The sequence below is a fragment of the Hemiselmis andersenii genome, chromosome 2, assembly GCF_000018645.1.
Source record: "Hemiselmis andersenii chromosome 2, complete sequence; nucleomorph".
Lineage (NCBI taxonomy): Eukaryota > Cryptophyceae > Cryptomonadales > Hemiselmidaceae > Hemiselmis > Hemiselmis andersenii.
Genome location: NC_009978.1, coordinates 42,920 through 67,634, shown reverse-complemented (window position 1 = coordinate 67,634; position 24,715 = coordinate 42,920). Strand labels below are relative to the sequence as shown.

Here is a 24,715-nt window from a genome sequence, read left to right as displayed (position 1 = left end):
TTAATAAAAAAATTAATTTAGGAATTTAAAAAAAAGTTCCCCTCCTATATTTAAAAATTTTTTTTTTTTTTTGGCTGATTTAAAATTTTAAAAAACTTAAATTTGTTTCCACTTTTAAAAATTTGGAATTGAATGAGAATTTTTTAATTCTTTTTTTTTTTTTTTTAGTTTTTTAGAAACCATAATTTATCCTGGAAAATAAAAAAAAAAAAAAAAAATAAGTTAAACCTAAAATCCCCCTCCCCTCCGAGTAAGGTTCGTAAATTTTTTTGAATGCGAGGAAAATTAATCGGAATTTTTTCTTGCGAAAAAAAATATTTTGAAAAATTTCATTGAAAAGAATACGAAAGAAAGAAAAGTTTCCGAAACAATTTTCATCCACCAACAAAGTCAATAAATTTAAATTTTCGTTGATTTGATATTTGCTATATCCATCAATGAAAGAAAGTTCCGAATCAATAAAATTAAAATTTCTACCAATTTTTTGATAATTTTTTTTTTGAAGAGGTTTCTTAAAAATTTTTTGAAAATACATGAAAACCTTTTTTTTTTGATTGTTCCATAAAACTAAATTAATTTTCCTTTTTTCTATATAACTTTTTAAATCTTTGAATTGAGCATGATTTATGTCAAGAATAAACCAATAAGAATTTTTTGGTATAATTTTAAACATTTTAAATTCGCTAATTTTTTTTAACATTTGAATTAAAGTTTGTCGGATTAAAATAAGTTTTGTTTGTCGAATTTCTATCCATATGATATTTTTCATTATCACAAAAACCGATTTTTTATATTTTTTTTTTAAATTTGAAATAATAATATTTCTTAGACAGAAATTAAATATAGAGGAAAATGAATTTAGAAAAAAAAAATAAATTTTTTTTACCGAAAAATATACAAAAACATAATTTAATTGAAAAAATTCATTATACCGAAAATAAAAACAAAAAACTAAAGTTAGAAAATAGAAGATTATTTCATGAAAAAAATTCCATTAAAAAAGCTATTAAAGAAATTGATGAAAAAATTTTAATTAGTTTAAATTTACCTTATTTAATTGGGACAATTTCTGAAATTCTTTTTAAAAAACAAAAAAAGTTTGAAAAAGAAGAAAAAATCTTTGACGGAATTATTTTAAAAACTTCAAGTAGATTAACCATTTTTGTAAAAAATTCTGGATTCTTAAACCTTCAAAAATTAAATGTAAATAATTTAGTTGGATTAAATAGAGACCGGTATTTTATCATCCAAAAACTCCCGGTTGATTATGATTTTAGAGTCAAAACAATGGAAGTCGAAGATAAACCCAATCAAGCTTATCAAGATATCGGAGGTTTAGATACTCAAATTCAAGATTTAATTGAAGCTGTTGTTTTACCCATTACTCATTCAGAAAATTTTAAAAATTTAGGAATAATCCCACCAAAAGGAGTTCTTCTCCATGGCCCTCCTGGAATGGGAAAAACTTTACTCGCGCGAGCATGTGCTTCACAAACCAAAGCCACATTTTTAAAATTGGCAGGTCCTCAATTAGTTCAGATGTATATTGGAGAAGGAGCTAGTTTGATTAGAGAGGCTTTCAAACTTGCGAGAGAGAAAAAACCAGCCATTATGTTTATTGACGAAATCGATGCAATTGGTACAAAACGCTTTGATTCAGAAGCAAACGGGGATCGAGAAGTCCAGCGAACTATGCTCGAGTTACTCAATCAACTTGATGGATTTTCTTCGAACAAAGATCTAAAAGTTATTGCCGCGACAAACCGGATTGACATTTTGGACCCCGCTTTACTTCGGTCAGGAAGATTTGATAGAAAAATAGAGTTTCCTTATCCTAATAAAAAAGCAAGAGAACAAATTTTAGAAATTCATTGCAGAAAGCTTAAAATATCTCCTAGAATTCTTTTAAGTGAAATTGCAGAAGCTTCATGTGATTTTAATGGAGCTCAACTTAGAGCTATTTGTGTGGAAGCTGGAATGAATGCAATTCGAGCATGGCGTAAAATTATAAATCAAGAAGATCTGGTGAATGGGTTATTACAAGTGCAGATGAAAGAAAAAAAAATTTTACAATATTTTTCTTGAGTTTAACTTTTTTATCTAATTTTTGGAAAGGGTAGAGTGTCCTATCGATTCATTCATTCGGAAATAAGCAAAAGGCTTTTCTTTTTGAGCCCGAGCAACAATGGAATGAGAACAAAGATATGTTACATTTAATTCGTTCCATATATTTTCTTTTATTGTAGTTTCGTAAACCGAATTTAGGTACAATATAGCTTCTTTAAAAACCGAAAGATTTTCTTTTTTTTTTTGCAGTTTTCTTTTTTTTTTTTTTAATTCATAACCTTTTTTTTTTGGGAAGAATGGAATTTTATCAAAATCGATAGAGTTATTTGATTTTTTCATTTTTGAATTTTTAAAAATTTTTTTTTCCAAAATCTTTATCATTGAAGGAGGGTGGATTTTTAGATTCGAAAACCCAAAAAGGGAATTTCCAGAACCATCATCTCCTCCTCCGTGATCGATTTCTTTAATTGTTAAATTACTCATCGAAGTTTTATTTATCTCTCTCAAGCGAGATCGAATAGCAAAATCTCCGATACGAACAATGCTGCTAATTTCTTTTTGTGTTTTTTTTAAACCATGCATTTTCGTAGCTAAAAGAATCGCGGCTCCACATAATCCGGAAGGTCTTCTCCCAGTACTTACCCATTCCCTTTTCATTCTGGCAATTAATCTTAAAGCGGACATAGAAACTAATTTTGTCTTATTCCCTAGTTGCAATCTGGAAACAAAACGTTGAATGTACAAGGAAGGATCTATTACAGGAATATTAATCTTTAAATCTCTAATAAATTTTAAAAAAACTGATCCGATTTTATTTGTTTGAATCTGGGTTATATCTGAAAAATCAATTAACAAATGATGAGTTTTCTTCTGACGACAAACAGTATATAGAGAGGATACACAAAGATTTTGCAACTTTTGACCATTAATGAATCCTCGTTGAGTAGCAAGAATAAAAAATTTAAAAGCTTCATCTTGAAAGGATCCTTTAAGTTTTAATGAATGGGAAATTTGATTTATTCTGCGTTTAGCACTTGACAGAACAAGATCGTTGAATTTGTTTTTATAACTTAATGAATTAATATTAGAGTTTCGTACAAATTGTCCATTTAAAGAAAAATTTTTTTTATCTTTTCCTTCAAATGTGATTTCAGGATTTGAAATATTTTCTTCCAATAAAAGACCACAAAATTTGCAAATTATTTTTCCTTCCGTAAAATTAAAATTAATTTCCCCACCTCCACATTTTATGCATTTCATTTTTTTTACCACTTATTAAACTTAAAAAAAAATTTTTGATCCGCCAAAATATAAATCTAATACAAAAAAAAATGGCTTTTAACAATCCTAGAATGAACTATATCCTATTAATTTTTTTTAGATTTTCCAAAAAAAAAAGCTAATTTATGATAACCTTGTTAAAACATTTTTATATAAAATTTTAGAATTGAAGAAATTCATAGAAGTAGTTTTGGTAATTGCTTTCGAGATAAAAAAAAGGGTCAAAAAAATTTTTTTATTTTAAAATTTTTTAATCAAAAAAAATTAAAAAGTAAATTTTAATATCAAAAAAAATTTTTTATTATTCAAGAATTTTTTTATCTTCCTTTTCATAAATTTTTTTTTTGCTTTTAATTAGCTAATTTTTTAAATCTAGTGGAACAATGATTAAAATTCCTGATTTTTGTCGAACTAAGGCTGTCATGATTTTTCCCAATTTTTTAGATATTAATCTTCCTTTTTTTAAATAAGAATGATCAGAAAAAATTAAGAAATTTTTTTGACTCTTTTCCCTTTGAAAAATTTTAAAAATTAATTTATTATAAAAAAATTTAGAAAAAAAGGAAAAAGCTAAATTTTTTTTTATTGAAGATATAAAAATTCGAATATTTTTCAAAAAAAATTTTCCAATTTTAATAGTTTTTCCCAAAATAAATTTTCCTAAAAAATTTTCGTATAAAATGATTTCAATTTTTTTTTTTTTTTGGTTTATAAAAAAAAATGAAAATTTTATTAAAAATTTTAAGTGTTTTTCTTCTAAATTGGTTTCAAAATATTTTAATAAATTTCTTAAATTTACTTTTTTTTTAAGAAAGAAAAAGTATTTAAAATTTTCTAAAAGGTTGTTTTTACTAAAGAAAAATTTTTTTTTATTTTTAAAATGAGAACTGCTATTTTTCTCCAGAAAAAAACGATATAAAAAAGAATTTGAAAACCAGGAATTTTTTCCAGTTTGAATTAATAATTGAAATTTATTTGGAGAAAAATTATAAAAAGGAACAATTAATCTGAAATAGAATTTTAGAAAAAAGAATTTTATTCTGTTAAAGGACGAACTTAAAAACCCACAAAATGAAATGGTTTGGTTGGGACTCTTTTCGATTATTATTTTATTTCTATAGGTTGAATTGAGCCAAAAAAAAAAAAAAAATTCTTCTGAAAAAATTTGAATAATTCTCCTTTTTTTCATGCCAATCCAAATTATTTTTTGAGGAAGAAAAAAAATTCCTCCAATTTCACAAAAATTTTCAGATAAAGAAATCTTTGGAAAAAATAAAAAATTTTTACTCATTTAAAAAAGAAGCCTCATTAAAATTTTAGAATAAAATGGAGCCAAAAAAAACTGAACTGAATATTTTTAAAAAAAGAAGCAAAAAAATAAAAATTTTTGAAAGAGCTGGATTATTTTTGAGAATTTATCGAAGTGGAAAAATTCCAAAAATTATTAAATTTATTCCGATCCTAAAAAATTTTGAAGAAATTTTATGGCTTACACGCCCAGATAGATGGTCTTTTCAAGCTTTATTTACAATAACTCGAATGTTTTTTTCAAAATTAAATCAAGATCAACTAAAAAGGTTTTTTTGTTTAGTATTGGTTCCTAGATTTCAAGAAGAAATATTTAAAAAAAAAAAAATTAATCCTCATCTTTTTCTTACCATTAAATTATCCGCAAAAAAAGAAAAATTTTTTTTTTCCAATTTGATTATACCAATTTGCTCTAGTAAAAACTGCACTACCAGAGAAGCTATTTTTCTGGCTTCAATTATTTCAAATTGTAAGTTTTCAATTAATCATATTCTGTGCTTGGTTTTGATTTTAATAAAAGATAAACTTTTTTCCAATTCTAGATGCCTAATTTTAAGAGGAATTCTTTCGAAAAAATATAATTTACCGAATAGAATTTTAGAATATTTAATGGATTTTTTCCTTTTCAATAAAAACAAAATAAAATTGGAAAAATTTCGAAATTGTTTCTTGATTTTTATAAAAAATTATTCCGCTTTTTTTTCAATAGAAGAAAAAAGTTGTCTATTAAAAATTCTTCCGTAAGAACAAAGCATTGAAGTAAGTAAAGGTTTAAAAAAATTATTAATTTTGAAACAAAATCAGTTCGTTTACTAACGGTTGAAAATTTTTTTAATCATAAAAATTTTCAAATTTGATTTTCTCTTCCAAAAAAATATAAAAAATTTTCATTTTTTTTTTGAAAGCTAAGAAAGCCTTTGAATTTTTTTTTTCTACTAGAATAACAAATTTTCCTTAAAAGAAAGAAAAATATTTCGATTTTACAAAAAAGAATTATTTTTTTTTTATGAAAAAACTAAAAAAATCCTTAAAATCGATTTGCCTTATCCTGGAAAATTTAATTGTAGTTCAAAGTAAAGAAAAAATTTTCTTAGATCGTTTCTTTGAAAAAATTTTTAAAAAAAAGAATTTTATTTTTTTTATTTTATTTTTCATTTTCGAAAAAAAAAAACAGTTTGATGTGGTTTATTTTTTTTTAGTATTTTCGAAAAACTTTTTAAAGAATGAACTTACATATATTCCTTTGAAAAAGAAAAATTTACTTATTGAAAATTTTTTGGATTTTTTTGCTTGTGCTCCAAAAATTTTTACTACACAAATCGAAATTTCATATCAAAAAATTTTAGAAAACTATTTAAAAGATTATCCCCAAAAAAAATTTTTTATTTTTAAAATTGGAAAAAAATTATGGGAAAAACTTACTTTTTTAAAGAAAAACGAATTTTTAATTAATATTTTTAATATTTTTAAAATTTCGTTTCCTTTTATTGCTGATTTGGATTCAAGTTTTTTTGAATTTTTTTTTCTTTTTTCTTTGAAAATTTTAATTGGAAATCGATTTTTATTTTCCAACCAATCAAATTTCAACTGCCTTTTTAGTTTAATTAGTATTTTTAGCATCGTAAATAAACCTTTTTTAAAAAAATTTACCAAAATTCATTTCCGAAGAACCTTTTCTTCTTTTATTTTTTTGTTTTTTAAAAAAAAAAATAAAAAAAAAATTTTTAAAATTGAGAATTTAAAATTAAAGGAAGCCTTTTTTCAACTTATTATTGACAATTTTCATGTTTTTGAAGAAGAATTAGCTATTTTTATTCCAATTTTTTGTACCTTTGAACTCTGTAAAAATAATTCTGTCAGAAACACAAAATTAGGTAATATTTTAATCTTTTTTTGTTCATTGAATAGATCTATTCATTTTCTAGTTCCCCTGGAATTTCAAAATCTTATGAGCATTTATTTCCATTTCATTTATTCCTTAATAATTAGTTCGGAAAAAAAAAAATTATTTACTTTAAACTATTTTAATTTTTTTTTATTTGAAAAAAAATTAAACTATTTAACAAAACAAAGTTTATCGATAGAATTGGTCAATTCTATTTCTATCAATATTAGGGAAAAAATCCTTTGGGAATTTTTTTTTTTTTTTAAATATTTTACTGAAAAAAAAGATAATCATACATATATATTTTTGAAATTTTTTTTCTTATTTAAAAAACTGAATGGTTCGAATTTGTTGGGAAATCGGATAACTTTTTTTTCAAATCTTTTTAAAATTAATTTTTTTGAAATCAATAAATTAAATTTTATGTTCCAAGAGCCCTTTTTATCCAACTTTTTTCTTGATTTTTTGACTTTTTTTCGTTTGCAATTACCAATAAGATTTTTATTTAAAATCAAATCGATTTTTAGAAAATATTTTTCAGTGAATAATCACCAAAACGTACATTTTTTTTACATTTTTGAAAAAATTACTTGTTTGCGTGGAAATGATGGAAGTGGAATTCTGATGTTAAATATTGAAAAAGAAAAAAATTTCTTTAAAAGCTACACAAAAAAGATTGATAGGAAATTAAAATTTTCTATAAAATCCAAAGAAATTTTTTCAAAAATTTTCATGCGTTTTTCAATAAACAATTTTTTTTTAACCCCTTTTTATCAAGAAATTTTTGATTTTATGGACTTTTTTTTTTTCGAAAAATTTGTTTTTTCAAGTGAAAATAAATTAACAATTCAATATACTTTTGAAACCATGTTTATTTTCAATTATTTCCAAAAAGAATCTGGAAGAAAAATTTTTTTTGAAAAAATTTGGTATCTTATCAATCAAATTCTGAACTCTGGTTCAAATGAAAATTTAGTTTTTGTTTTTGAAATTTTCTCTATATTAAAATTTGACCAAAATGAACCAAATTTTTGGATTTTTTACGATTATTTATTCGAAGGTCTTGATAACCCTTTTTTATGGGGAAACCCTATTTTATTAAACTCTTTGATTAAATTTCTAAATAAATTTTTAAAAAAAAAAAATGAAGTTTTGGGAGAAAATAAAGTAATAACGGTTTTAACAATTTGGGAAAAACTTATTAAAAATTATGGATTAATCTTCGAAGCCAATAGGTTTTTTGAAACTGTGCTTATTTTTTTGGAAGACCCAAAAAAATTTATTCCTCATATTATTGAGATTTGTTTTGACCAAATAAACCAGCTTCCTTTTTGGAAATTTACGATTCTGAATGTTGGACTAATCAATTTATTAATAAAAAAAATTCCTTTTGAAAGTTACGAAAAAAAAAGCAATAAAGTTTGTAGAAATTTTTTTTCTTTTTTATTTTATGTTATTTTTTCCAATAAAAAGGAAATTATTACTTTTACATTTTTTCTGGAGAATTTAAAATGGGTTTTTAACAGTTTGAAAAACGAAAATCGATCTTTGGAAAATTTCGAAGGAATTTTTATTCGTAAAGCAATTATGGCTTTGAAATTAAATAATTTTAAAAAATTCAAAAAAAATACAAAAGATATTTTTAGATTTAGTTTTTTAAATCTAAAAAAAAATTTCGAAATCGAAGATTTTGAGACTTTTCGAAAAAAAATTTATTTTTTTTTAAAAGAGTACAGTACAACTAACATTCATAAAATTAATTTTCAAAAAATTACAATTTTAAAAGTGTAATTTACTTAAATTTTTCTCTCTGTTTAATCCCTTAAAAATTTATTTTATCTATCAATTTTTTTTGTAAAATGATCATTTTTTTTTTTGATTTTAACAAAAATTTTTTTTTTGGGTATTCTTGGGAAATATTCCAATTCTTAAAAATCCTAATTATTTTTTGAGTTTTTAAAAAAACAGCTTTACCTAAATATTCTTCTTTTAAACTAATTTTTTTATTCTTTTTTTTTTTAAAAATATTAAAATCATCAGTCAATTTTTCAAAAAAATTTTCAATTTTTTCTTTTTCGTATTTTTTATTAAGAAAGAAATACAAAAATTTCTCAAAATTATTCCTTACCTTCATTTTTGCCGCAATCTGGAATCGAACCAGAGTCTCCACGGCCACAACGTGATATTCTAACCACTGAACTATTGCAGCTTTTTATAGGCGAAAAAATTTTTTTTTTAATTTTATAGGTTTCATTATTAAAAAGGTTGTAAAATAATTGGATTGTTATAAAAAACCTTTTTTCTTAACTTTTTTAATAAATTTTGAATTTTTTTTTTTTTTTTTTTAAACTCTAAGGATTTATTTGAAACAAGGTTAACAGAAAATAAATTTTTCCCAAAAGTTTTTAAAGGCAAAAAAAGGATCCATCTTTTCAAAAATTTTGTCTTTTTTTTATCAAAAAAAGTTAAAACCCGATTTCTGTGTTCTTTTCTTTTTATTTCCATTTCTGTAAATTTTTTTATTAAATTATCCAGAGTTTTTATCTCTTCCCATTTTTTTTTAAATTCATTGGTATAATTTAAAAAAAAACAATATTTTTTTTTTTTTTCAAATAATTCTAAATTTTTTAATTTCAAAACAGAATTATGTACGGAACACTTTTTAATTTTAATCTCTTTAAATCTTTTCCAAAAAAAAATTTTTTCTAAATTATTATTATTATTTTTTTTAAACACTTGGTTCTTTTTTTTTGAGATTTTTAAAAGTTTTTGAAGAAGAAGAAAAACTTTCTTATAATCAAAAAAAAATCTAAAGAAAAAATTAAGATAAAAATGAAATAAAAAAGTTATCCAAATTTCAACATAAATAAAAAAATTTTTTAAAAAAAAAGGGGAGTTTTTCATTTTCATAAAAAAAAAAATTTAAATTTTCTTTTTTAGGACAGATTTGTAGAATTTTGGTTTAAATTTTTTTTAAAGGAAAATTAATTGTTTGAAAGAAAAAGCAAGTTAATTAAAGGTTTTAATTCATTAATTGTTTTTTCTCGTTCTTTTTTTAATTCTTGGGTATTGATGTCTTTTTCTTTATTATTTTCTTCCAATTGAGCTCCGCAAATAACTTTTAAATTCAAGAAGTTATCACAAATGAATTTTCCACTATTATTATTAAATGTCAGACCTGGTAAATCAACTAAAAAAAATTTTTTTTTACATATTTTTCTAGGACAAATTAGAAAAAAATTTTGCCCAGATTTTTTCTCGGCTTTTTGATTGAGGAGAATATTTTTTATTTTTTCTTTTAAGTTGAAAATTAAAAAATTATAATCAATATACCAATATTTTAATTTGTAAATTTTTCTATAAAAATTTTTGTCCTTTTTATTTTTCGTAATTTTTAATTGTTTAAAAAGTCTATCCTCAAATTTAATGAATTTTTCTATATGTAAACTATTTGTAATCATTCTTATTTTTTCCAAACCAATTCTCATTTCTTTTGCAAGAGTAAATTCTGAAGCATAGCCGGATTTTAAGATAATATCTATTGCAACAATATGAGAGTCGGAATAAAAAGCACGTATGGTTGTTTTTATTAAGAAAGAAATTGATTCGGGAATTTTATATTTTTTAGACATTTTTTTTTTAAAAAAAGGCTTGAAATTTTTATTTGTTTCGGGAAAAATTATAATTTTTAATGAGGAAAATAAAATTGCGGAGTGTTGGCGTAAATTTAAACTTAAAAAACTTTTTTTTATAACTATTTAGGATTTTTGATTCAACATCAGATTGGATTGATTAAATTTTTTTTGAATTAAATTTAGGTCCTAATCTTACACCCTACCTAAGTTAAAAAGCTTTGATTAAGTTTTTTTAATTTTATCAAAGGAGCTATTTTATTAAACTTTTTATTTTTTACTGAGAAAAAAAAAAACTGTTTTTTACTTTTTTTTTATAAAAAAATTAAAAATAAAATTTTTAGAATTGTTAAAAAAATTTCGATTTACCAGATGATGAATTTTTTAATAAAAAAACCCTAAAATTTTTCCACCTGTTTTTTTTAAGAAGGCTTCTTTGTGTCCCATAATTCCATAGGAAGTTGATAAAACAATTATTCCAAATTGTCTGGAGGGAAGGATATTGGAAATCCATTTTTCCGAATCTTTTATTTTAATATCATATCTAGGTGAAATTGCTCGGCATTTGTTTATTCTTCCTAGTAAGTTAACTACAATTTTTCCTGATCTATTGTCATCAATAAATGTAAATTTATCAACATAACCATTGCTTTGCATTACTTGTAAAAATTTGATAATTATTTTAGAACATGGGCGAATGAGTACTTGTTTTTTCCCCGATCTTTCAGCATTTGAAATAGTTTTTAATGCATCCGCTAATAAATTTACTTTTGACATGTCTTAAACTTATTTTTAACAATGGAGGGAAAACTATTTTTTGATGAAATTTTTTTTAAGACTTTTTTTATAAATAATTAAAAAAAAACCCTCTTTTATAAAAAAATTTAAGTTTTTTTAGAATTAAATGGTTTTATTTTTTATAAAAAAAAAAAAAAAAAAAAATTTTTTAGTAGAATTTTTATATAAAATTGAATTTTTGTGGTTTTTAAAATTTTTTTGTTTTGTTAAAAAAAGAATGCTTAATCAATTATAATTAAGATATTTTGGAGTTGCACTAAATCTGGCGTATTCATTAATCACTTTATTAATTGCTTTTAAAAAATCCTTCTCATTAACGAATTTTTTATTTTTTCTTATAGCGAACATCCCTGCTTCAGTACAAATACTCCTTAAATCTGCACCTGTAGAATAGGGGCACAATCGCGCGAGCATTTCAAAACGCAAATTAGAGTCATATTTCATTTTCAAAGAATGGATTTTTAAAATTTCAGCACGACTTTCTAAATCAGGTAATCCAAATTCTATTTTTCTATCAATTCTCCCAGGTCTTGTCAATGCCGGATCAATTGTGTCTGGACGATTAGTGGCCATTAAAACTTTGGTGTTTCCTCGGTTTTCAAAACCATCTAGCTGATTAACTATTTCAAGCATCGTTCTTTGAACTTCATTATCACCTCCACTTCCATCATCGAATCTCGACCCTCCAATTGCATCCAACTCATCAAAAAAAATAATACAAGCAGTTTTTCGTTTGGCAAATTGAAATAATTCACGAACCAAACGAGCTCCTTCTCCAATATATTTTTGAACTAATTCGGAACAAATTACTTTTATAAAACAAGAATCGGTTCGATTTGCCACAGCACGAGCAACTAATGTTTTTCCGGTTCCAGGAGGTCCATATAACATCACTCCTTTTGGCGCTTCTATTCCAAGATCTGTGAATTTTTTAGGATAAAGTAAAGGATATTCTACAACTTCTCTTATGTTTACTATTTGAAATTTACAACCTCCAATATCTTTGTAAGTTACGAAGGGTTTTTCTTCAATTGCCATTACTGAAACTTGAGGATCAATTTTTGAAGGCAAAGTTATCTGAATTTGATATTTTGCTCTATCTACGGCAACTCTACTTCCTTCATCAATATCAGTAGGAGAAATTTGGTCACCCAAATTTACTAAAAATTTCCCAACATTTTTCAGATGTATAACAAAAATTATTTGATTTCTAATTCCTTTCAATATTTGGTTACATTGGGCAATTTGAAGAGTTTTATTTTCATCAATTCTTAAATTGTCTTCTGCAAGTGACCATGTTGAAATGGGGGCTAAACCTGTAGAATCATCGATTTCTTCCATTAAAAAATCTATTTTTTTTTTAAGTTTTTGATTTATTTCATGAAAAGCAACATGAATATTGCTTTTAGAAAAGTAATTTAAAGAAAAGGGAGTATTCATTTCGTTTTTTTTTCTTTTTTTTTTAAATAAAAATTTTTTTATAAATAAATTTTTATTTAAAAATTTTTATAACAAAAAGGATAGATCCTTGGAAAAAACCGAATAGTCCAGAATGTCGTTTTGTCCAAATGAGAAAATCCTTTGTTGCTTTTTTTCAATGGATAATAATAATTTATGAATATTTTAATTATTCAAGAAATAAATAAAAAATTACAAAAAAATAATTAAATTGTTTTTTGTTATTTATTTTTTCATCAATTCTTTATATAAACCTTGTAAAATAGAGAAAACAGAATTGTTAAGAAAGATTCGAAATTAAAATTTATTATCTAGCTAAAAAAAAAATGTTAATTTCATTAATGAAAAGTTATTGCCACTATCCCTTTTAGTAACATTGGTTTGGGAACTCGAGAATATCACACTCTTTTTAACTTAAATTTCGATTTCTTTTTAAATAGGAATTTTTTTAAAGACTGAAAAAAATTTTTTTTAGTCAACTTTCTTTTGGAATTTTTTTATAATATTTAATGATTCTTTCCAAGATTTTTTTCTTTTTTTTCTTTAAAAAAAACAGATCCTATTTTTTCTCCGGTTTTTCTGAAGAGTTTTCGGATTTTGTGTTTTATTTAGACGAGGAGACATTACAAAAAATTTTTTTTTTTATTGAAAGTTAAAATTAAAATTGTGTTTATCCTTTGGCTGAAATTCACCTTAAAATTTTTAGAACTCCCTAAATTTTTTTAAGGTAAAATAACTTATATGATCCTCTATTAACTATAAAAAATTATCGAATTACAGGTAAACGGAAAATTAAAAAAAAAACAAAATTTCCATAGACTTAATGGGTGATTTGTAGTTAGAAAAAAAAAGTAAAATTAATTTTTTTTTTGTTAAAAAAAAAACTAAATCAAAAAAAATAATTATTTTCCAATAGGACCACTAGCTTTGCTAAAATTTGAAACTACCCTGTAATAAGTTATGGTACTATCTTGTTCTACCAACGCAATATTAAAAAACCGTAAGTATAATTTTTTTTTTGAAATAAAAAATTGAAATAAATCAAATAAATTTAAAAAATTAATTTTGAAATTTGATTTGTAAGGAAAAAAAATTTCCAATTGTTGGTTTTTTTTGGGATTTATTGCCAACACGAAAAAATTTTGTTTTTTTCTAGAGTAAAATATTCTAACGCCTTTCCATCCTCGAAAATAGCAAAGATCAAAATAAACTTGTAGAGTAAAAGATAAATTAGAAAATTTTTTTTCAGAAGTTTTTTTAATAAAAGAATTTTTAAAAAATTCTGATTCCAATAATTTCATTTTTTTTTTTAAAAAAAAAAATTTATAAAAAATTTTTAGCTAAAAAAAAACTTTTTATGTGAAAAAAAGCTTATTGCAAATAAAATTTTTTTCTCATTTTTTTTTTTTTAAATTAATAAAATCATCAATTCTTAAAATTGTTATTGCTGCTTCGGTTGCAATTTGAATACTTTTTATTTTATTTATTGCAGGTTCAACGATCCCTCTATATAGATTATTTTGAATTTTTTGTTTGGATAAATCAAGACCAAAAAAACGGTAATCAGAAAATTTTTTTTCTGAGGAAGCTTCATGTAAAATACGTAATTTACTTAAAATATCCATATTATCTAAACCTGCATTCTTAATTAAAATTTTTGGTATTATCATTAGGGCTTCGCCAAATTCTAAAAGAGGTAATTGCTCTCTACTTAAGATCGAATTAGAAAGACTTTGAATCGAAGTGCATAAAGCGGTTTCGACCGCTCCTCCACCTGAAACAAGTTTATTTCCTTCAATTGCCCGTTTAATAATGAAAATTGCGTCAAAAAGAGATTGAGAAAGCTCTTCGAGCAAATATTCTGTTCCACCTCTCAAAAAAATAGTTCCGGCGGGACTAAAACGACATCCTCGAACTATAAAAATTTCGGAAAAAGAAATTTCCTGACTGAAAGCTTCTTCTGCTTCTCCCAACCACAAACCATCGAAGCCTTTTTTAAAAGTCATCTCACTAAATGAATTTTGAATTTTCCCCCCTGTAGCCATTGCTATTCTCTTTAAATCTTCAAAGGAAACTCTTTTTATTGCACCAATTCCATTTTTTAAAAAATATTTAATGAATTCTTCTTCAATTCCTCTAGTCGTAATAATTAAATTTGCCCCAGATTCAAAAATTTTTCGAATTTGGCCTTTAACTGAATTTATTTCCTTTTTAAAAATTTTTTCTATTTCTGTGCTTTTCTTGTTTTCAATCTTAAATCCGATAGGCAACCGAGACCGACGAAGATCAAAATTAATAAAAGCAATTCGAGTAGGAGAAACATTCCCCATCATCGGAGAAACTTTTTGATTTTGAAATATATATCCGTCAATTAACCGACTTTTATTTAAACTGTTTCCCATAATTTTAACAAAATTTATGGCTTTTATTTGACAGCGAAATTTTTCTTTATTTTTTTCAAATACCTGAACAGATTTAACAGCCTGCAAAGCAATGGTAGAAAATTTTTTGGCATTAATTCCCGAAATTTTACTCGATAAACTGGTTTTGGCTGCATTTAATAGCCTATTTAAATTCATCGTTTGTGATGATAAAGTTAATTTTTCACGAATAAAAGAACAAGAATGACACATACCTAATCGAAAAGCAGAAATAATAACTGAAGGATGTATTTTTTTTTTCATCAATAATTCGGCTCTTTGTAATAATTCAGAAGCAATTAAAACCACACTAGTAGTTCCATCTCCTACTTCTTCTTCTTGTTGACCTGATAAATTTACTAAAATTTTGGCTGCTGGGTGGCCTATATCAAGTCTTTTTAAAATATTGGCTCCGTCATTAGTAATGGTTATATCGCCAACTTCGTCCACTATCATTTTATCAAAACTTATTGGTCCTAAAGAAGTTTTTATTAATTCAGCCACTTCAATACATTCTTTTATGTTTTCAGCTCGAATTTCTTTACCTGTAAATTTCCTAAAATTTTCGTTTTGATCCATAAAAAGTTTTTAAGAGAAAAAAGACAGGTTGTTAAAAAAATTGGGCCAATAATAAAATTAATGCAAACACAACAAATTAAATATTCTGAAAAATACTTTGATTGCGTTTATGAATATCGCCATGTTATTTTGCCTCCGAATTTATTAAAGTTAATCCCTCCAAACCGACTTTTGACCGAAGCAGAATGGAGAAGTTACGGAATCCAACAATCAAAAGGGTGGATTCACTATTCTATTCATCCGCCTGAACCTCATATTTTACTTTTTAGACGGGAACTAAAAAAAAAATTATAAAAAAGGGAAAAAAATTAAAAATGATTTTATTGGTAGCCGTAGACCATTTATTCGTTATCTTTATCATTATTTTTTTCGGTTTTATTTTCTCCATCTTCTTTTTTTTGATCTTTTTTTTCACTAATTACGATTTTTTTTCCGGTTAATGGATCAATAGAAGCATCGACATTTCCAGCTCCGGGGTCTATATAAGTTCCGGTCATTTCTATCTCTTCTTCGATATCCTTTTGTTCTTGTTCATTCATCCATTTTTCCCAAACATGAAGCCCTTTGTATGCAAACCACATTCCAATTCCAGATCCTCCAATAGCAATACCGACTTGAGCATTTTTCCAATTTCTATAACGAAATTCTTCATCTTCGATTTCGCGAATTTCTTCTTCAACCATTGTTCTTCGAGTGGTATTTTTTGAAAAAAGAAACCCTTCATAACAAAGATCTTCTTTTACTATTCTTAAATTGGTTAAATTAATTTCAGCAGCATTAACTTTAGATAAGTTAGCATTGTTAATCATTTTGTTTCCGTTAATAATTTCAGCAATTGAAAAGGTTAAAATCAAAGCAGATTTTTTTAAATTAGCTGCAAATTTTGAAAAATTTTTCCCCGAAGTTATGGTTTTATTTTTTTTATTTTCATTTATATTTTTTTTTTTGGTGGGAAAAAAGCTAATCTTTTTTTTAATTGGATTTGGTTTATTTAATGATATTAAAAATTTCATTTTTATAATATTAATAAAAAAAATGGAAAAATATTTTATTATAAAAAAAAATATTTTTTATATGAAATTTTTTTGAATTTTTACAAAAAAAAAAAATAAACAGTATTAAATTTTAAAAAAGATTTTTTCTGTATAATTTATTTAAAGCATAAATTACAATTTTTTTTGCCCAATCTTTTATAAGAATTTGATCTGATCCCAAAATATAAATCAAAAAATTTATATTTTCTAATTGAAAATTAAGTCTTAAAATAAATTTTATTACTAAGTTATCCCCTTTTACCAAATTTCCCTTAATAATTTTTTTCATATGTTGGATATAAAAAAAATTTTTTTGAGGCTTCTTTGAAATTTAAAAAAAATTTTTATTATTGATTGACCATTTCAGTTTTTTCAAATTACCTTTTTTTCTTTAATTCCATTAAACTAAAAAAACTGAAAATTATTTTTTTTTAAACCTAAAAAAAAATTTTAAATATTTAAAAGCCGGTTAAATTAGAAAAAATAAAATTTTCAATATTTCCAAAGTTTTTTGATTTCGATTTTTTTTTTTTTTTAGAAAGAAAAAATCCTCTAATTTTCCTTAGAAGTTCTGAAAACCGCTTTAAAAATAAACTCTTTAAAATTTTTTTTGAAATTTTTTTATAACTTAATTGTGCTAATTTTAAACCTAGAAAAAAAAATTTTCCCGAAAAAAATTCAAAATCAAAGTTTTTTGTTTCGTTAAAAAAATTTTTCATTTGGCTTGAGGAAAAACACAATGGAATTAATATTTTACAAAAGGAAGAAACGTTAAAAATTTTTGCCATCCAAAAAGGCAATTGAATAGGGATTTTTTTTTTTTTTTTTTTATAAAAGATCATTTTCTCCCCCCCAAAATTATTTTTTAATAGAAAAAATTCGCAGTATATCAATTCATTAGTAAATAAAAAATTATTTATTTCTAAAAATCTCTGAAAGGCGTACATATTGATTAATTTCTTAATAAAAAGTAAATTTTTTTTAAAAAAAAGTATTAATTTAAAAAATTAAATATAAATAATAAAAACTTTAGTTAAATTATAAAACCAATTGATCAAAAAAATTTCCAATGCCTAATCTCGCTTTTTCTAAAGAAGAGGAGGAGAAAAATCAGTTTTTAGATTCTATAATTTTAAAACTAATTCCAAAAAAAAATAAAACAATAAAAAAATATATTCAGCTTACTGAAAAAGAAATTCAATTTTTAAATATCGAATGCAGAAAAATATTATGTAAACAAGAAATTTTTTTAGAATTAAAAGCACCAATTAAAGTATGCGGGGACATCCATGGTCAATATTATGATTTGCTCCGATTATTTGAATTTGAAGGGTATCCACCGGATTCAAACTATCTTTTTCTGGGCGATTACGTTGATAGGGGAAAACAATCTATTGAAACAATTTCATTAATGTTTGCTTTTAAAATTAGATATCCTCTTGGTTTTTTTATTTTGAGAGGTAACCATGAATCAGCAATGATCAACAGACTTTATGGATTTTTTGATGAATGCAGAAGAAGATATAGTGTTAAAATTTGGAAACTTTTTTGTGAAACTTTTAACTATTTACCTATAGCAGCAACAATTGGGGGGAAAATTTTTTGTTCTCACGGGGGAATATCTCCAGAACTATCTTCATTTCAACAAATAAAATCCATAAAACGACCAACTGAAATACCCGATCAAGGATTGATATGTGATTTACTTTGGTCCGATCCAGAGGAAAATATAAAAGGTTGGAAAAAAAATGATCGAGGAATTTCTTTTGTTTTTGGAAAAGATGTAGTTTTTGATTTTTTGAAAAAATTTAAGTTAGATTTAATCTGTAGAGCTCATCAGGTTATCGAAAATGGGTACCAATTTTTTGGCTCTCGGGGTTTGGTAACCGTATTTTCAGCACCAAATTATTGCGGAGAATTTAATAATGCAGGGGCTGTAATGATAGTAAAAGAAAATTTTTTATGTGGTTTTAGGATTTTAAAACCTTCTGAGTCAAAAGTTGCCCCAGAAAGAAAGAAAAAAATAAATTAGAAATAAAATTTTCGTAAAACAAAGTTAATGGAAACTATAAAACTTTATTTAAAAATTTAAACTTGAACAAGTTTAATAAAAATCAAAAAAAAATCCAAAAACATAGACCCATAAAAGAATTAATTTGAAATGAAAAAAAGGAAAAAAGGTTAATAAAATTATATCAATCAATAAGTATAGATTTTTTTTTTTAGTAATGGTATTTTTTTTAAAGAAGAAGGAAAAAGTATTCATGTTTTTCTCAATTTGAAAAAGAAGGTACCACCCAAAATTATTGATTAAAAAAAATATTCAAAATTAATTTTTTGTTTACTGAAAATTTTTCTCTGCAATTGCTTCCCCGAAAATTAAAAAGGAACCATTGTGGGAGTTTTTAAAAACACTTGGTTGAAAAACTGCAAACATTGAATTAATGGATTTTTGAAACATTACTTTATAAAATCCATTTTGTTTTTGGTAAGAAAAATTTTCAAGTGCTTTTCGGGTTCGTTTTTCTCCCCGAGACATTTTTCCATCAATTTCCTGATTATTTTTATGAAAATCTTCCAAAACTTCCTCTTTTTTAAATTTATTTGAATCCATTTATTTAAAAAAAAATACCCGAAACGAAAATTAAATTATTATTTTTTAAAAACGAAAAAAAGAAGTAGGCTGTTGTTTAGATTCTTGAAAGAAAAAAAAATCTTCATGAATGAAATTTCTATTTTGATTTTTTGTTTTTTTTGATATATTTTTTCTTGGTTCCCAAACAAAGCTGTTTGAATCTAATAAATCTTTTCTTTCTTTTTTTATCAAATTTTTTCGAAACAAATCTCTTTGTTTTTGAACCCATTTTCCTAAAGGCCCGCTTCTTTGTGGAACCAAACCGTTTCCGTATTTGGAAATATAAGTTTGGTATTCACGATATCTTTCATTCCAAGAAAGTTTTACGGGAGTTTCTCTTCTTGTCCATTCAAATCCTAGGCTATTTAGAAGAAAAATTCGATTGGTTTCTAAAAGTTTTTTCCTATAAAACTGCCGTTGGTTTTTTACCCAAAAACCTAATTCCCTATTGTTTTTATATTTACAAGGAACGTTACTATGTCCGTAAATTGATTTAAAATATTTAAGTTCTTCATATCTTTTGTTCCAAGCAGCATCGAATGAAAAGCTTTTTCCTGGGGCCCATTCAAAACCAAGCATGTTTAATAAATCAATCCTACTACAAGAAAGTTTTGAATTGGAATAATAACCCCTTTGTTTTCCCACCCAGGATCCTAAACCTGGATCATATTGGTAACGTTGAGGAACATTGACGTGTCCATAAGTCTCCTTAAAAATATGCAGGAATTCGAATTTCTCCTTCCAACTACATTCTTGATTTTTACCTTTTTTAGATTTTTTTATGCAACTGTATTCATGATAATATTTTACTGAAATCATAAAAATATTAAATTAAGTGGTTTAATTTTTTCTTTTTTTTCAAAGTACAAAAAAAATCCTTTTAAAATCAAAAATGGTGGTTAGGAAAATTTTCTAAAAAAATATTTTTAGAAATTAAAAATGGGTGATATTTCAGAGAAAAAATCTAAAGAATTCTTCCTTATCGAAAATCTCGAAAAAAATTTGGAAATTCTTTTTTTTTCTCAAAATTCAAAAAGCAGGTGGGAAGCTCAAAAATGGTTAAATGAATTTCAAAATCTTCCTAATTCATGGAAAATAAATTTCTTTATCCATAATTCCAATAATCTTCATTTAATTTATTTTGGTTTAAATCTTTTAGACCAATTAGTTTCTTTTTCTTGGGAAAATTTATCCCAAGAAAATAAAAACGAAATTCAAAATTTCATTACAAGTTGGATATATCAAATAACTTTAGAATTTAATTTTTTTAAAGAAAATATTACAACCTTAAGAAAATTAAACTTGATTTTAGTAAAAATATTTTGTCAGACTGAAAAAAAATTTTTTTTCCTCTTTCTTTTTGATCTTATTAATTCGGCCAAAAAAACCGAAACCATTTGTGAAAATAATTTAAATATAATTTATTGTTTATTTGAAGAACTTTTTTCCAATTTAAATTTCGAAAAGATTAAAATTTGCTATCAAAACGACTTTCAATTTGAAGAATCTTTACTGGAAATAAAAAATTTATGTTTTTTTGTTCTCAATCAATTCGATATTCTTTGGTTTTCTAATATTTCTCTCTTAGGTTTAGCGCTCAAAATTTTTAAAAAAATATTGGAAATTTCTCCAAAAGGATTTTTTATCGAAAACTTTTTCTTAGCAAAATTAGTAATTTTAAGTTTCAAAACTAATTTAGGAAATAGTTCCTTAGAATGCTTGATTGAATGGGTAAAAAAAAAAACCAATTTTAAAAACCGGTCTTCTTCTGAAATTATGGAAAAATTTATTGTTCAATTCCAAGAATTTTTCCCCATTTCTTTTGATTGGACCATTTTTTTTTCAAATTCTAATTCAGAAAATAAAGAATTTATTTTTAATTGTGGGAATTTTTTTTTAGAGTTTTTAAAAAAAAATTTGCCAATTACAAAGAAAAGTTTTCTTGAAAAAGGAAATTTTTTAGTCTTATGCAGAATAATGATAAAAATTTCATGTCTTCCTGATTTTAGAATTTTTAAAATTTGCTTAGATTGGTGGGAAACTATTTTGAAAATAACCGAAACCAAAAAATACTTCGACATTTTTGATGACAAATTTGGGTCTTTTTTTTATGATTTGAAAGTCATTTTGATTGGGAGAATGCCCAAACCGGAAGAAGTTCTCATTAGAGAAGATGATTATGGAGAAATTATTAGGGAATCTACAGAAGAAACTGAAACCAAAAATGTACACATCAAAGCAAAAAATATTCTTTCCAGATTAACTAAAATAGACCCTTCCTCAACACGATCAATTATTCTTGAAAAAATGGCAAATCAAATAAATGATTTATTTTGGAATAAAAATATATTAAATACATTATGTTGGTCAGTCGGATCAATTTCCAATATATTGACCAGAGAAATTGAAAATCATTTTTTAGTTGCAATAATTAAAGATCTTCTTTTTTTATGTGAAATTAAAAAAGGAAAAGAAAATAAAGCAATTATAGCCAGCAATATTATGTATGTTGTTGGGCAATTTCCAAGATTTCTTCGATCTCATTGGAAATTTTTAAAAGCAGTTATTTTTAAACTTTTTGAATTTATGCACGAATCCTATCCAGGAGTTAAGGATATGGCATGTGATACTTTTTTAAAAATTGGACTCAATTGTGCTCAAAGCATTATAGAAATTCAAGAAAATGAACCATTTTCTCTTTTGGAACAAATATTAACCTCTTTAAAAGAGATTACTCAATTTTTAGAATTTCGACAAATAAAAGAATTTTATAAAACTTTGGGTATAATAATTGATAAAGTAAAAAATGATCAAAAGAAAAATTCCTATTTATCAAAAATTTTTCAAATTTTTTATTATAATTGGGCAAGAAATTTAAAAAAAAGAGTATTGTCAGAAGATACAAGTTCAGTTATTGAGATAACTAACCTTTTAAAAATTAACATTGAAATTGGCAGAATTTTAAAAAAAAATTATTATTTACAAATTAAAACTTTATTCAAAGAAACTTTTTTTTTATATAATTGGGTATCTAAAACTATTGAAGAAAATTTTTTGATCGAAGGAGGAAAAATTTTTCTCTCCAAAAGTTTTCGTTTGTTAAAAATTTTGCGTTGTGTAATATTAGAAATTGTTTTTTTATACGCCCAAAATTGCATCTTAGATGAGACAAGTTTATTTATTCATGAAAATTTAAAAATACTAATTCAACCAATTTGTTTGGATTATAAAAATTCGTTCAGTCCTTTACTCAGAGAAGTTCAGGTTATTTATTTTTGTTTTCAAATATTAGATTTACCCAAAATAGATCTAGATGTAGAACTGATTTCGTTAATTTTTAATTTGATTTTTATCCCAACTTTAGAAATGATAAAAACAAATTTTGAAGATTTTCCGGATATCAGAAAAGCTTTTTTTTTATTCCTTGAAAAATTAGTTGGAAAATTTTTCCTTTTTATGTTTAAATTGGATAAAGATCCGATCCAATCTGAAAACGCTTTTAAATTAGTAATCCATGCAATTATTTGGGGAATAAAACATCCTGATAACACCATTTGTATCCAAAGTTTAGAAATTTGTTTTTATTTATTAAATTCGGTAGAAAAAGAAAATTTTGGAAATTATTTTTTCAGCAAATTTTTCAAACAAATTCTAAATGATTTAATATCAGTTATAACTGATAAACTTCATCTTTCATCTCTTGGCATTCAATGTAAAGTTCTTTCATTTTTATTAAGAAGTTCAAAAAAATTTATTGATCAAAATTATTTAACAGTTTACCTAAAATTAATTTTTACGAAAGTTTTTCCCTATGCTCAGGAAAATTATATAGAAAACCTAATAATTTTTTGTTTTATGGAAAAAAACGAAAAAAATATAAAAAAAGAGTTTAAAAAGTTATTAAGAACAAGTAATTTTTATATCAGCGAAAGTAATTCGGAATAAATAATTTAATAATTTTAATGTGAATCCGGTAAATTTTTTTTTGTTAAATAAATGGAAAATTTTTTAAAAAAAAAGAATAATTTTTCTCAAAATTTGAATTTTCTTTATGATGAAAAAATCCAAGATTTTTCCAATTTAATAATTTCAAAAGCGGTTTCAGATTCAATTAGAACAAGTCTAGGTCCTCATGGAATGGATAAAATTATAATTTCCGATGAAGAAATTTTAATTACTAATGATGGAGCAACAATTCTTGAAAACGCCCAATTCCAACATCCAGCGGCAAAAATGCTTGTAAATGTCTCTAAATCTCAAGATAAGGAGATAGGAGATGGAACCACAACAGTCGTTGTGTTAACAGGATCTTTTTTAGGAACTTGTTTGAATCTATTAAAAAAAGGAATATTAAGAATCAATATTGCTCAAACTCTACAAAATTTTCTGAGTAAAGTTGAAGAAATTTTGATTAATATTTCCTTTCCAGTAAATTTAAATAATAAGGAAGTTCTTTACAATGCGGCTGTTTCTTCGCTGGAATCGAAAGTGTTTTCAGTACATTCTTATATTTTAGCTCCTATTGCTGTAAATTCAGTCTTAAAAATTACCCAATTAGAATCGGCAAGTGATGTTAATTTGGCAAACATAAAAATAATTAAAAAACTGGGGGGAATTATCGAAGAAACAGAACTTTTAGAAGGTTTAGGGATAAATTACCCTGTAGTAAAGTCTTATGGCGGACCAGTAAAAATAAAATTTGCAAAGATTGCTTTAATTCAATTTTGCTTGAGTCCTCCTACTACTGATATTGAAAATGTTGTGGTGATTGAAAATTATTTATCTATGGATAAAGTTTTAAAAGAAGAAAAAGAATATATTCTAGGACTTTGCCGAAAAATTAAATCGAGCGGATGCAATGTTTTATTAATACAAAAATCTATTTTAAGAGATTCAATTTCTACCTTTTGTTTTCAAATGCTATCTCAAATGAAAATCATGATTGTACAAGATATTGAACGAGATGATATTTCTTTTATCGCCAATTCATTAGGTTGTACTCCAATTGTTGATATCGAATCCTTTTCACAAGATAAATTTGGAAAGGCAAACGTAGTAGAAGAAAAAAGTTTTCTTTCTGAAAAAATAACAAATTTTATAGGGATATATAGACCTTTTTTCCAAACTGCTACAATTGTGTTAAAAGGGTCTAATAGCTTGCTTTTAGAAGAAGCCGAACGTTCTCTTCATGATGCGTTATGTGTCATTCGTTCAATTATTAGACGAAGATTTTTAATTTCTGGTGGAGGTTCTGCGGAAATAGAAGTTTCTATCCATTTAAAACAGTATTCGAAAGGAATAACTGGTATCAATTCTTTTTGTATGGTTTCCTTTGCAAATGCTATGGAAATTATACCGTATACTTTAGCAGAGAATGCTGGTTTTGAACCCATTCATATAATTTCTCAATTAAAAAAATTCCATAATGCAGGAGAAAAAACAGTAGGAATAAATATAAGAAAAGGAACAGTAACAGATATGATAACTGAGAATATTATCTCGCCTCTTCTCGTAACTACAAGTGCGATGAATTTAGCTATTGAATTTGTAATTCAATTATTAAAAATAGATAAAATTATAAAATCCCATTAAAAATTGGAGTTGAGTTTGAAAAAAAA

The 24,715-nt window shown here is 24.3% G+C and overlaps 25 protein-coding genes and 1 non-coding gene across 26 annotated transcripts; 9 read left to right on the top strand and 17 right to left on the bottom strand.

The window, feature by feature from the left end:
• Positions 1 to 172: 172 nt before the first annotated feature.
• HAN_2g251 (hypothetical protein) lies at positions 173 to 769 on the bottom strand (the record flags this gene model as incomplete). Its single annotated transcript, XM_001712349.1, has 1 exon — positions 173 to 769. The coding sequence occupies one exon, from the start codon at positions 767 to 769 to the stop codon at positions 173 to 175; it is 597 nt and encodes a 198-aa protein (XP_001712401.1).
• Positions 770 to 852: 83 nt separating this feature from the next.
• On the top strand, positions 853 to 2,085 carry HAN_2g250 (prsS6A; the record flags this gene model as incomplete). The annotated part of the gene is made up of 1 exon (XM_001712348.1): positions 853 to 2,085. One exon carries the CDS (start codon positions 853 to 855, stop codon positions 2,083 to 2,085), a length of 1,233 nt encoding a protein of 410 aa, XP_001712400.1.
• Positions 2,086 to 2,100: 15 nt separating this feature from the next.
• On the bottom strand, positions 2,101 to 3,327 carry HAN_2g249 (tfIIB-brf; the record flags this gene model as incomplete). The annotated part of the gene is made up of 1 exon (XM_001712347.1): positions 2,101 to 3,327. One exon carries the CDS (start codon positions 3,325 to 3,327, stop codon positions 2,101 to 2,103), a length of 1,227 nt encoding a protein of 408 aa, XP_001712399.1.
• A 379-nt stretch (positions 3,328 to 3,706) lies between these two features.
• HAN_2g248 (hypothetical protein) lies at positions 3,707 to 4,639 on the bottom strand (the record flags this gene model as incomplete). Its single annotated transcript, XM_001712346.1, has 1 exon — positions 3,707 to 4,639. The coding sequence occupies one exon, from the start codon at positions 4,637 to 4,639 to the stop codon at positions 3,707 to 3,709; it is 933 nt and encodes a 310-aa protein (XP_001712398.1).
• A 35-nt stretch (positions 4,640 to 4,674) lies between these two features.
• On the top strand, positions 4,675 to 5,400 carry HAN_2g247 (bystin-like protein; the record flags this gene model as incomplete). The annotated part of the gene is made up of 1 exon (XM_001712345.1): positions 4,675 to 5,400. One exon carries the CDS (start codon positions 4,675 to 4,677, stop codon positions 5,398 to 5,400), a length of 726 nt encoding a protein of 241 aa, XP_001712397.1.
• Positions 5,401 to 5,662: 262 nt separating this feature from the next.
• Positions 5,663 to 8,332, top strand: HAN_2g246 (hypothetical protein; the record flags this gene model as incomplete). The annotated part of the gene is made up of 1 exon (XM_001712344.1): positions 5,663 to 8,332. One exon carries the CDS (start codon positions 5,663 to 5,665, stop codon positions 8,330 to 8,332), a length of 2,670 nt encoding a protein of 889 aa, XP_001712396.1.
• A 31-nt stretch (positions 8,333 to 8,363) lies between these two features.
• On the bottom strand, positions 8,364 to 8,675 carry HAN_2g245 (hypothetical protein; the record flags this gene model as incomplete). The annotated part of the gene is made up of 1 exon (XM_001712343.1): positions 8,364 to 8,675. One exon carries the CDS (start codon positions 8,673 to 8,675, stop codon positions 8,364 to 8,366), a length of 312 nt encoding a protein of 103 aa, XP_001712395.1.
• Positions 8,676 to 8,678: 3 nt separating this feature from the next.
• Positions 8,679 to 8,750, bottom strand: HAN_2g244. Its single transcript has one exon. It is a non-coding gene; the product is annotated as a tRNA-His (tRNA).
• A 47-nt stretch (positions 8,751 to 8,797) lies between these two features.
• On the bottom strand, positions 8,798 to 9,451 carry HAN_2g243 (hypothetical protein; the record flags this gene model as incomplete). Its single annotated transcript, XM_001712342.1, has 1 exon — positions 8,798 to 9,451. The coding sequence occupies one exon, from the start codon at positions 9,449 to 9,451 to the stop codon at positions 8,798 to 8,800; it is 654 nt and encodes a 217-aa protein (XP_001712394.1).
• Positions 9,452 to 9,525: 74 nt separating this feature from the next.
• On the bottom strand, positions 9,526 to 10,173 carry HAN_2g242 (tfIIE; the record flags this gene model as incomplete). The annotated part of the gene is made up of 1 exon (XM_001712341.1): positions 9,526 to 10,173. The coding sequence occupies one exon, from the start codon at positions 10,171 to 10,173 to the stop codon at positions 9,526 to 9,528; it is 648 nt and encodes a 215-aa protein (XP_001712393.1).
• A 384-nt stretch (positions 10,174 to 10,557) lies between these two features.
• Positions 10,558 to 10,950, bottom strand: HAN_2g241 (rps15A; the record flags this gene model as incomplete). Its single annotated transcript, XM_001712340.1, has 1 exon — positions 10,558 to 10,950. The coding sequence occupies one exon, from the start codon at positions 10,948 to 10,950 to the stop codon at positions 10,558 to 10,560; it is 393 nt and encodes a 130-aa protein (XP_001712392.1).
• A 127-nt stretch (positions 10,951 to 11,077) lies between these two features.
• On the top strand, positions 11,078 to 11,206 carry HAN_2g240 (hypothetical protein; the record flags this gene model as incomplete). Its single annotated transcript, XM_001712339.1, has 1 exon — positions 11,078 to 11,206. One exon carries the CDS (start codon positions 11,078 to 11,080, stop codon positions 11,204 to 11,206), a length of 129 nt encoding a protein of 42 aa, XP_001712391.1.
• HAN_2g239 (prsS7) lies at positions 11,197 to 12,411 on the bottom strand (the record flags this gene model as incomplete). Its single annotated transcript, XM_001712338.1, has 1 exon — positions 11,197 to 12,411. The coding sequence occupies one exon, from the start codon at positions 12,409 to 12,411 to the stop codon at positions 11,197 to 11,199; it is 1,215 nt and encodes a 404-aa protein (XP_001712390.1).
• Positions 12,412 to 12,938: 527 nt separating this feature from the next.
• Positions 12,939 to 13,085, top strand: HAN_2g238 (hypothetical protein; the record flags this gene model as incomplete). Its single annotated transcript, XM_001712337.1, has 1 exon — positions 12,939 to 13,085. The coding sequence occupies one exon, from the start codon at positions 12,939 to 12,941 to the stop codon at positions 13,083 to 13,085; it is 147 nt and encodes a 48-aa protein (XP_001712389.1).
• A 246-nt stretch (positions 13,086 to 13,331) lies between these two features.
• HAN_2g237 (hypothetical protein) lies at positions 13,332 to 13,730 on the bottom strand (the record flags this gene model as incomplete). The annotated part of the gene is made up of 1 exon (XM_001712336.1): positions 13,332 to 13,730. The coding sequence occupies one exon, from the start codon at positions 13,728 to 13,730 to the stop codon at positions 13,332 to 13,334; it is 399 nt and encodes a 132-aa protein (XP_001712388.1).
• Positions 13,731 to 13,823: 93 nt separating this feature from the next.
• Positions 13,824 to 15,428, bottom strand: HAN_2g236 (tcpA; the record flags this gene model as incomplete). The annotated part of the gene is made up of 1 exon (XM_001712335.1): positions 13,824 to 15,428. One exon carries the CDS (start codon positions 15,426 to 15,428, stop codon positions 13,824 to 13,826), a length of 1,605 nt encoding a protein of 534 aa, XP_001712387.1.
• A 60-nt stretch (positions 15,429 to 15,488) lies between these two features.
• Positions 15,489 to 15,722, top strand: HAN_2g235 (kin(cdc); the record flags this gene model as incomplete). The annotated part of the gene is made up of 1 exon (XM_001712334.1): positions 15,489 to 15,722. One exon carries the CDS (start codon positions 15,489 to 15,491, stop codon positions 15,720 to 15,722), a length of 234 nt encoding a protein of 77 aa, XP_001712386.1.
• A 47-nt stretch (positions 15,723 to 15,769) lies between these two features.
• Positions 15,770 to 16,441, bottom strand: HAN_2g234 (hypothetical protein; the record flags this gene model as incomplete). Its single annotated transcript, XM_001712333.1, has 1 exon — positions 15,770 to 16,441. The coding sequence occupies one exon, from the start codon at positions 16,439 to 16,441 to the stop codon at positions 15,770 to 15,772; it is 672 nt and encodes a 223-aa protein (XP_001712385.1).
• Positions 16,442 to 16,553: 112 nt separating this feature from the next.
• On the bottom strand, positions 16,554 to 16,751 carry HAN_2g233 (hypothetical protein; the record flags this gene model as incomplete). The annotated part of the gene is made up of 1 exon (XM_001712332.1): positions 16,554 to 16,751. One exon carries the CDS (start codon positions 16,749 to 16,751, stop codon positions 16,554 to 16,556), a length of 198 nt encoding a protein of 65 aa, XP_001712384.1.
• Positions 16,752 to 16,920: 169 nt separating this feature from the next.
• Positions 16,921 to 17,409, bottom strand: HAN_2g232 (hypothetical protein; the record flags this gene model as incomplete). The annotated part of the gene is made up of 1 exon (XM_001712331.1): positions 16,921 to 17,409. One exon carries the CDS (start codon positions 17,407 to 17,409, stop codon positions 16,921 to 16,923), a length of 489 nt encoding a protein of 162 aa, XP_001712383.1.
• A 122-nt stretch (positions 17,410 to 17,531) lies between these two features.
• HAN_2g231 (pp1) lies at positions 17,532 to 18,494 on the top strand (the record flags this gene model as incomplete). The annotated part of the gene is made up of 1 exon (XM_001712330.1): positions 17,532 to 18,494. One exon carries the CDS (start codon positions 17,532 to 17,534, stop codon positions 18,492 to 18,494), a length of 963 nt encoding a protein of 320 aa, XP_001712382.1.
• Positions 18,495 to 18,566: 72 nt separating this feature from the next.
• Positions 18,567 to 18,728, bottom strand: HAN_2g230 (hypothetical protein; the record flags this gene model as incomplete). The annotated part of the gene is made up of 1 exon (XM_001712329.1): positions 18,567 to 18,728. One exon carries the CDS (start codon positions 18,726 to 18,728, stop codon positions 18,567 to 18,569), a length of 162 nt encoding a protein of 53 aa, XP_001712381.1.
• Positions 18,729 to 18,803: 75 nt separating this feature from the next.
• On the bottom strand, positions 18,804 to 19,076 carry HAN_2g229 (hypothetical protein; the record flags this gene model as incomplete). Its single annotated transcript, XM_001712328.1, has 1 exon — positions 18,804 to 19,076. One exon carries the CDS (start codon positions 19,074 to 19,076, stop codon positions 18,804 to 18,806), a length of 273 nt encoding a protein of 90 aa, XP_001712380.1.
• Positions 19,077 to 19,121: 45 nt separating this feature from the next.
• Positions 19,122 to 19,916, bottom strand: HAN_2g228 (hypothetical protein; the record flags this gene model as incomplete). The annotated part of the gene is made up of 1 exon (XM_001712327.1): positions 19,122 to 19,916. The coding sequence occupies one exon, from the start codon at positions 19,914 to 19,916 to the stop codon at positions 19,122 to 19,124; it is 795 nt and encodes a 264-aa protein (XP_001712379.1).
• Positions 19,917 to 20,036: 120 nt separating this feature from the next.
• HAN_2g227 (crm) lies at positions 20,037 to 23,042 on the top strand (the record flags this gene model as incomplete). The annotated part of the gene is made up of 1 exon (XM_001712326.1): positions 20,037 to 23,042. One exon carries the CDS (start codon positions 20,037 to 20,039, stop codon positions 23,040 to 23,042), a length of 3,006 nt encoding a protein of 1,001 aa, XP_001712378.1.
• Positions 23,043 to 23,093: 51 nt separating this feature from the next.
• On the top strand, positions 23,094 to 24,689 carry HAN_2g226 (tcpD; the record flags this gene model as incomplete). Its single annotated transcript, XM_001712325.1, has 1 exon — positions 23,094 to 24,689. One exon carries the CDS (start codon positions 23,094 to 23,096, stop codon positions 24,687 to 24,689), a length of 1,596 nt encoding a protein of 531 aa, XP_001712377.1.
• Positions 24,690 to 24,715: the final 26 nt, after the last annotated feature.